Below are 9,638 nucleotides of genomic sequence, written 5' to 3'. Positions count from 1 at the left end.
AATGGCGTTCGCCATTTTGAGCGTGTGGGCTGCACTGCGTTCCAGAGGCCTCTCCTGTCCACGCGTCTGCTCCTGAGGCCTCTCCTGCAGAACTCACAGACTGTCTTATCACGGCCACGGAGGCTGTTCATGAACTCACAGACTGCCCTGACACGGCCACGGAGGCCGTTCACGAACTCATTGTCTGCCCTGTCACGGCCAAGAAGGCCGCTCACAAACTCACAGTCTGTCCTGCCACGGCCAAGGAGGCCATTCAATAACTCTCTACTTGTTCTGTCTCAGGCAAGTGGTCTGTCCATGTCTCTGCTCCGCCATGGCTCCCTGATCTGCCTGCTCCGCCATGACTGTAACAGTTATATTGTTACATCTGTCCCCAGTCTGTGTTAGGGTAGCTTGTAACAACGGACCTCTTTGTGTTTGACATTAACTCACATAATCTGTCATTGTGTAGTACAGGCCAAGTGAGTGAAAGGGTGGTTTCCCTACAGTGGTTCAGGCTGTAGGATTGCCGAAGGACTAAATAAATGTTATCAGCACAATGGAGCACAAACTGTACATTTCTTGTCTATTACCACCCACTGCCACTTACACCAACGACGGAAATAAGCGCAGTTAGAATAGCTAAATATGTGGGAGAGCGTTGTTATTGTGTGACCATATTGTTTTGCACTAGGTAGTACTTCAATGTTAATGTTGAATCAAGACTAGTTAGCACAGTTTATAAATGAATTTTTTTAATAACAGTATTTGGTTATAGTTACACTTGAATTGATTACAAAATAAATGAAGGATGGTTAAACATAAACAATTAATTGTACACAGCATAGTGTACACAGGGATAAAAGAAGACAGCATTACATAATATTTTATAATATATAATATTTTACCGGAGAAAGGGCAGAGCCCCAAGAAGAGAGTGCCAGCAAAGGAAAGAGACAGAGCAACAGTTACAGTCTTCTTTTATCCCTTCCTTGACCATGTGACTAAAAACCAAATGTGAGACATTCAAACTGACCAATCAGCAGATTACAGCTTCACTCACTGTGCAAAAGGTGTGACAGACCTTGAACACTATCAGCACTTCTGTGCCTTCAGTAATGCCAAATGGACTTTTGTTACTCAAGATATGTTTGGAACAGGAAAGCAGAAGTCTTTGATCATTTTCAGCCTTACTTGAGTTTTATTTGCAGTAGACAAATGTGGCTACCGTGTATGTTGTTTGAGAAATCCAGCACAAACAACCACTGAGTTACTGATGCTCGAACAAAAAAGTGTTACTTTCATCCCCTTTTAGTTGTATAGACAGTCACATAAAACACATCAGATGCAGCACAGTTTGGTAGATATGAGTTCACAATTAAAAGGCATCACAGAATGACCTATTTTTTTTAAATAGGCTTTTCAGTTTCCCAAATTTGTCTCTGAAAATAATAATAATGAAAAAAAAAAAAACATTTTTATCATTTCATTTATGCTTATGCTTATGGTATCTCACCAGAAGAAAATCTGTTCAATTGTGGAAAACCAAAACTAAATCTGGAAAATTATATTTGGCTCCCTGATGAATATGAGAGTTTCACATAAGTCTACACCATTTATTTTTTAAATCTTCAATATGTTTTTTCAGATTTGTCACTTCTTCACTTTTCTCATCTTTGAAGTGTTGATAGAGTTTGTCCAGTAATTCGTATTCTTTCTGACGTTCTTCCAGCATCTGTTGGAGCTGCTGAATGTGCTGCTCTTTTCTCTTTCTGAAATCATTAAATTCTTCTGCTTGTTTTCTGGCTTCATCTTCAAGTTTCTTCTTTATGACTTTTATTTCCTCTTCATGTTTCTGTTTCATTTCATCTCTCTCTTTCTCTTCTCTTTCTTTTCTCTCATTCTCCTCTCTTTCTCTTCTCTTGAACTGTTCTTCTTGCTCTTGTTTCAGATCTTCAATCATTTTCTTCCATCTCTTTCTCTCTTCTTCTCGTCTCTCATCATCTTCTTGTTTTCTTCTCTCCCACTCATCTTTTCTTTCTCGCTCCAGCCGCTCATAATGTCTTTCCATTTCAGTTTTCTTGTCTTTATATTCTCTCTCTTTTTCTTCTCTTTCTCTTCTCTCTTTCTGTCTCTCCTCTTCTATCTTCTGTCGTTCTTCTTCTTTCTCTCTTTCAAATTTCTTTCTCATTTTCTCCAGTTCTTCTTGTTTTTCTCTCAGTTGTTCCTCATGTTTCTCTTTTCTCTTTCTTTCCTCTTCCTCTCGTTCTCTCATCTGTCGTTTCTTTTCATCCTCCCATTCTCTCTGCTGTCGTTTAATTTCCTCTTGAGTCTCTTTTCTGTCAATTTCAGCCTCTTTTATTTTTCTCACCCATTCTTGTCTCTCTTTCTCTTCTTGTTCATTTCTCCTTTTCTCCTCCAAATCTCTCTTTTTTATTTCTTCTTCTTCTTTCATCTTTAACTGTGTCATAACACATTCTTGTTCATGTTTCATCTTTTCTCGATCTTGTTTGTATTTCTCTTCTCTCTTTCTATCTTCTTCTTCTCTTTCTTTCTGCTGTTTTTCATACTGCAATCTCTGATTTTCAATCTCTCTCTTCATTTCTTCTATATTTTGATGATATTCAGCTTGTTGCTGTTTTTCCTCTAGTGTTCGCCTCTGTTTTTCGATCTCTTGTTTCATTTGTTCCATTTTTTCTTTCTCTTCAAACTCTTTTCTGAGTTTTTCCTCATTTTCTCTGAATTGATTCTCCATTTTCATTCTCTCCTCACCTGCTCTTTGTTTCTCTTCCTCAAGTCTCTTCAACATGTCTCTCACTTCTCTGTCATATTTGGCTTGTAACTCATCTTTCTGAGTCTGAATTTCTTTTTCTCTCTCTTTCATTATTTCCTCCATTCTCTTCTTAATGGACATCTCTGCCTCCTCAAACATGCTGTTAGTGAAGTATCGACCCTCATTAGTGTTCTTCACCTCTTCTATCATCTTTAACAGTTGAATCACTTGAGTTCTGTCTTGATTGTCATTGTTATTGAAAGCCAGGAATCTGTTTCCACAATCTCTGATCAGTTTCTTGACCTCAGCATTTTTTCCTCTCTCCACATATTTTTCTATAGATTCACCCTTGAGATTATCTCCTCTAGTGAAAAGAACGATGCTGAACTGAGCAGCTTTTGGACCAAATATCTTCTTTATCAGATCCACAGTGTCTGCTTCTTCCTTGGTAAATCTTCCCAAACTCAACACAATGACAAACACATGAGGTCCAGGTGACGACATTGAAACACATTTCACTATTTCTTCCACCGCTTCTTCATTTGAGAGTGATGTGTCAAAGAGTCCTGGAGTATCAACAACAGCTACTGATCGACAATCAACTTCACCAACTCCCTTCTTACAGTCAGTCGTCACTGAATCCATGCTTGCTTGACTCTCAAACTCATCTCTTCCCAGAATAGTGTTTCCTGTTGCACTCTTTCCATTTCCTGTCCTCCCGATCAGCACAATCCTCAAACTCTCCAGATCATCTGAACATTCAGCACCTGAAACTAATGTATGTATACATGTGTTAATATCATGCAGTTATAGGCACAAGCTTCACATGCAAGTGTTAAACTTGGAGCTTAAAGGGACCGTCACTCAAAAATAAAAATTTGCTGTTCATTTACTCACCCTCAGGCCATCCAAAATCTAGGTGACTTTTTTTTCTCTTTAGCATAACAGTAAAGGTTTTTAGGTGAAACCGTTGTCCTTGGTGATTCATAAACTGCACATCGTGTGCTTTATTGTTCATCAAAATGGTACTTACCTGTGCTTATCGTGGATGCTAGAACAAATTTTTAAAAGATTATGTTTGCATGTGCAATCCTATTCGGGAAGATTGATTTTCACAGATTTCCGACATGTGATCCAGATCAATTCTACCTCTGTTGTCATTGCATGATACTTGAACATGAAAACACCACAGCTCAAGAGCCCTGTCTCACTGACTACGTTTACATGCACATCAGTAATCTAATTATTTACCTTATTCTAAATAAGACAATATTATGATTAAGGTGTTTACATGAGTTGCTTTTAGAATATTCCTTTCATGTTCCCGTTTTACATGTTATAGTACATAGTTCGATTAATGGCACACGTCATTATGTCCCAACATGATGCCATCCGACGTCCCCTCTGGAATTTCACATATAAATGTCTTCGTGATGATGCCATGTACAGTTTTGGGTGTTTCATTTTTTAATTTTATGAAAGCTTCAAGTGCAGTTAATTATTTGTACGTGCATACAGACGACGGCGGCGTTGAGGCTCTTTTATTTGCTGTCAAACGGCTGAGCACTGCCGTGTGTGTATCCTGTCGCAAAATGCGAAAAGTCCTACACGAAGGTAATAGTGTGATTAAGGTGTTTACATGTCTATACTGCACTTCAATAATGCGACTAAAATAGGAATACTCCACATGTCTTAATTCGATTAGTGTTTACTTCGATTATGACTTTAGCCGGATTAAGGTAATCAAAAATCTCTGTTTACATGGTAGATTCTTAATCAGAGTATTGTCTTAATCATATTAAATTCGAAGTATTGTTGTCCTTGTAAACGTTGTGACTGAGATTTGTGGTTGTGCTCCTGCTTCCTCCATCTCTCTCAGGGTGTACTCACACTAGGCGATCTGAACTGAACCCCCAAAGTCTGCTTCCTTTGATTAGTGTGATCACTCCGTACTGCGCTGTTTGCAGTTCGTTTGGCCATCCCTGGCTCTCTTGGAAGAGGTGGGCCAGAGCACGGTTCTGTTGGGTTTGGGCGCGGTACACATGTGTGATCGCTAACCGAGCTGGAGCATGGAACAGCTATTATTTTGTGTGCGCTACTGTCATCATTACGACCGCAAACATATTCTATCACTACTACTACAGCACAACATTTTCAATTAATTTAATTAAATCAAGTATATTTAGGTTTATAATGGGTCTGGTTCTCACCTTATTGATGAACAGGAATTGTAGTTTGCGAGTAAAGCTGCAAATTGAGCCCGGTCTTATGAAAATGCATATCAATAGCATTATTTTCGGTTTCTATTTGGCGTGATATTTATCTGCAGAAATTTACTTTGGTGTGCATATAATACGCAGTTGGCATAAATGAATTTATTAGGCAGTCTATTAGTGAAAATGGTTTCTTCCCTGTTTTCTCATACATGACGTAAGCGCAGGGGCGGACTTAGTGATTTGGGGGCCCTAAGCAAATTCCAGATATGGGGCCCCAACAGAATAACTATATGTGCTCTTTTACGCCTAACCCTTATTTTGCTTGCACGCTCTCATAGTTTATAGTTTATTTATCCCTTCACAACCAGTAATAAGTCAATCTGATACTGTTATAAAGCCATATTAGGCTATCTTATTTGGGGGTTTTTTTAGCACAAAACAGTACACCCTCAGTTCTTGGTCCTCATTCTCCATTCTAAACAAACAGCGTCAGTATACATGTGAGTATGCGCCCGCACTTACACAGAGCTGGGTAGATTACTTACAAATTGTAATTCATTACTTCAGATTACATGATAGGAACTGTAGTTAGTAACGTAATCTAGGTTACTCATTTTACAATGTATTCTGACTATTTTTTTTTAATTAATTTTAGATTGTTTTATCTAATTTGTATTAAACCTGTCATTAAGCATAGCATATTGATATAAAAAATCAAATAGAAAGAAAATATATTCTTTTTTTTTACATCAACATCATAACATGCATTAAACATTACATTACACCGGGGTTTCCCAAACTAAGTTTAATGTAAGAACTGCAGTGGGTTTGTGAGTTGATAAAACCCTGGTAATTAATTAAATCATAAAAATTTAAAATACACTAAACAAAATTATAAATGCAATACTTTTTTTTCTGCATGCTCGTCGTCTTCATCGGGGTCTCGACCTGACTGCAGTTAGTCGTCGTAACCGACTTGAGCAGGCAAATGCTCACATTCGATGGCGTCTGGCACTTTGGAGAGGTGTTCTCTTCACGGATGAATCCCGGTTTTCACTGTACAGGGCAGATGGCAGACAGCGTGTATGGCGTCGTGTGGGTGAGCGGTTTGCTGATGTCAACGTTGTGGATCGAGTGGCCCATGGTGGCGGTGGGGTTATGGTATGGGCAGGTGTATGTTATGGACAACGAACACAGGTGCATTTTTTTGATGGCATTTTGAATGCACAGAGATACTGTGACGAGATCCTGAGGCCCATTGTTGTGCCATTCATGCCATTCATCCATCACCTCATGTCGCAGCATGATAATGCACGGCCCCATGTTGCAAGGATCTGTACACAATTCCTGGAAGCTGAAAACATCCCAGTTCTTGCATGACCAGCATACTCACCGGACATGCCACCCATTGAGCATGTTTGGGATGCTCTGGATCGGCGTATACGACAGCGTGTTCCAGTTCCTGCCAATATCCAGCAACTTCGCACAGCCATTGAAGAGGAGTGGATCAACATTCCACAGGCCACAATCAACAACCTGATCAACTCTATGCGAAGGAGATGTGTTGCACTGCTTGAGGCAAATGGTGGTCACACCAGATACTGACTGGTTTTCGGACCCCCCCCAGACCCCCAATACAGTAAAACTGCACATTTTAAAGTCTTAGATCTTTGAGTTCAGCTCATGAAAAATGGGGGCAAAAACAAAAGTGTTGTGTTTATAATTTTGTTCAGTATAAATTATTCAAACATTTGACCACTAAAAATAGAAATATTAAATTTGATTACTTGCATGTCAATGTGACCATTAAGCATCCTCAAACAGATCTTTCAAGTAAATATATCATGTCAAAGGGGCTTAGCCGACAAAAAACATTTGTGAATCCCTGCATAACATGAACAAACATTAATAAACATGAAAACATAAATGGCATTACATGCCCATACATTTTTTGTCTAGACTTCCAGACTCAACAGTTACTGAAGGATATGATGATGACACAGTGTTTCACAGCAATACATCACCAGTTTTTGAGAGGTGCTTTCCCTTTCAGTCGGTCACTATGAGTCACGTTGGGACAGACGAATTGGGATCTCGCTTAGAGAGACCAATCCACTTTGAGTGTAAACTAAACGAGCCAATGCACATTGGCATGCGATGATTGCATCCAGCTGCCACTGATCACAGCGTGAGCATAAAAAGGCAGCCGGTGCAATGCATACCAGCTTTTCACTTTGGAGCCGAGCGACAACATCGTTGTCAACATCGCACTACCCCCTGTCGTGCTGCAAGCGACCATTTACCCAGTGCGTCTCAGCACGTAAAAGAGCATTTCCCTAAAAGAGCCAATTTCTCTAAAAGAGTACAATAAGCGGGTGCGTCTTTGTAAAGACGACGGGTTGTCTTTTTAAAGATGCTGTTTCACCCGTGCGTTTCTGGATGCGGTCGTTACCTGGCGCCGGGTGATGTTCACGATCGCTGCCTGACGTGTCTGGGCATTAAACACGCTGAGTTGGCGTTCGCAGATGAGTCATGTTCCCATTGCGGGAAGATGACCATCTCGTAGCTGCGGGCCAGGCTCCGTTTCCTCCAGGAGGGCGGAGCTGCGTTGCCTCTGCCGCGATCTAGTGTTCGTCCTGGCGGCAGCCAGGCGTGGACTACTTCGGGCAGTTGCACGGGCGGTCTGAGGGTTACAGTGGTGGCAAACCCCTCAGGGAACCAACCCTTGGGAGACCATCGCTCCTCTAGCACTTCGCAACCAGTTGAGCCGCCAAAGTAAAGCGCTGGGCCCTCTTCAAGGAAGCGTACCAGCAGTATCCTTTGGTGCTCCTCCCGACGACCAGATGTCGAACACTGCATCGGAGGGAGAGCTCTCTGTAGAGGAAGATTCGACTGCGCTGCCGCCCTCTGGGATGGTGGCAAGGCCTGAATCGGATCCAGAGATGTCGGCTATGCTTTCCCGGGCCGCCGAGAGGGTAGGGCTCGAGTGAAAACCTCCACCGCGTCCCGGGCCCTCGAGGTTGGACGATTGGTTTCTTGGGGTGGCTCACGCTGTTTCTCAACTACCTCAACGACTGGCTCATATTAGCTCAGTCTCAGCATCAGTTGTGTGCACACAGGGACTTGGTGCTTTCGCACCTCAGCCGGTTGGGCCTTCAGGTCAGGCATGCTGTGGTTTACACGGATGCCTCCACCACCAGCTGGGGGCCCACGTACAATGGGCATGCAGTGTCGAGGGTGTACTGCACTGGCAGATCAATTCCCTGGAGTTGTTAGCGGTGCGCCTTGCCTTGATCCATCTCAAAGGGCGATTACGAGGCAAGCACGTGCTGGTCCAAACAGACAACACGGCGACCGTTGCATACGTCAACCGACAAGGTGGTCTGCGCTCCCGTCGCATGTCGCAACTCACCTCCTTCTTTGCAGTCGGAAGGGTCTGAGGTCACTTCGTGCCATTCGCATTCCGGGTCTGCTCAACCGTACGGCCGATGAGCTGTCACTAGCTACGCTCCCGGAAGAATGGAGACTCCATCCCCAGACGGTCCAGCTGATTTGGAGACGTTTCGGAGCCGCTCAGGTAGACCTGCTTGCCTCTTCAGAAACCTCTCACTGCCAGTTGTTCGGCATGGCACACGGCTGGCCACGGGGCCTGCGCAAGTATGCGTTTCCCCCAGTGAGCCTTCTCGCACAGATGCTGTGCAAGGTAAAGGAGGATGAGGAGAAGGTCCTGCTTGTGGCACCGTATTGGCCCACTCGGACCTGGTTCCCCGAATGAATGCTCCTCGCGACAGCCCCTTTCTGGCAGATTCCTCCGAGGAAGGATTTACTGACTCAGAGATGGGGCACCCTGTGGCACCCGCGTCCAAACCTCTGGAAACTTCATGTCTGGTCCCTGGATGGGACACGGAGGTTCTAGGTGACAGACCCCAAAAGGTAGTTGACACTATCACTTCGGCGAGAGCACCGTCTACGCGACACGCTTACACCTTGAAGTAGAACCTGTTCGTTGAGTGGTGTTCTTCTCACCGAGAAGACCCCCGGAGATGCCCGATCAGGGTCGTGCTTTCCTTTTTGCAGCAAGGGTTGGAGCGAAGGCCGTCTCCCTCCACCCTTAAGGTCTATGTCACTGCGATTGCTGCTAACCATGACTCCGTGGAAGGGAAGTCGGTAGGGAAGCATGATCTGGTCATCAGGTTCCTTAGAGGGGCGAGGAGGTTAAATCCTACCCGGCCCCCCTCTATACCCTCTTGGGACCTGTCTCTAGTGCTCAAGGCACTACAGCAGGGCCCACTTGAGCCTTTGCAGTCAGTCGAGCTATTGAAATCTCTGCTCCTGCTTGCACTGGCCTCCATCAAGAGGGTAGGGGACCTGCACGCATTTTCGGTCGACGATTCGTGCCTAGAGTTTGGGCCGGCTGACTCCCAGGTAATCCTGATGCCCCGTCCCAGCTACATGCCCAAGGTTCCTACTAACCCCTTCAGGGATGAGGTAGTGAATAGGGATGGGTATCGTTAAGGTTTTAACGGTATTACTACTCTTACCGATACTGCTTATCGATTCTGTACTTTAATGGTATTCTTAACGATACTTTTTGTTTTATATATATATATATATATATATATATATATATATATATATATAAAAAATTAAGAGATGAATAAACATTGCTT

The 9,638-nt window shown here is 43.1% G+C and overlaps 1 protein-coding gene across 1 annotated transcript in view; it reads right to left on the bottom strand.

Annotated features, from left to right (window-relative positions):
- Window positions 1–895: 895 nt before the first annotated feature.
- The window catches only part of LOC107574822 (early endosome antigen 1-like), a 25,195-nt gene continuing 16,452 nt past the window's right edge, over window positions 896–9,638 (bottom strand). The window contains exon 8 of the mRNA XM_016261259.1: window positions 896–3,519. Within this exon, the coding sequence (XP_016116745.1) occupies window positions 1,577–3,519 (1,943 nt within the window). The 3' untranslated portion in view covers window positions 896–1,576. The remainder of the gene's footprint in view (window positions 3,520–9,638) is intronic.

The sequence above is a fragment of the Sinocyclocheilus grahami genome, unplaced genomic scaffold, assembly GCF_001515645.1.
Source record: "Sinocyclocheilus grahami isolate Dianchi unplaced genomic scaffold, SAMN03320097.WGS_v1.1 scaffold2354.1, whole genome shotgun sequence".
In the NCBI taxonomy this organism is placed as follows: Eukaryota; Metazoa; Chordata; class Actinopteri; order Cypriniformes; family Cyprinidae; genus Sinocyclocheilus; species Sinocyclocheilus grahami.
This window is presented reverse-complemented; position numbering and strand designations above follow the sequence as displayed.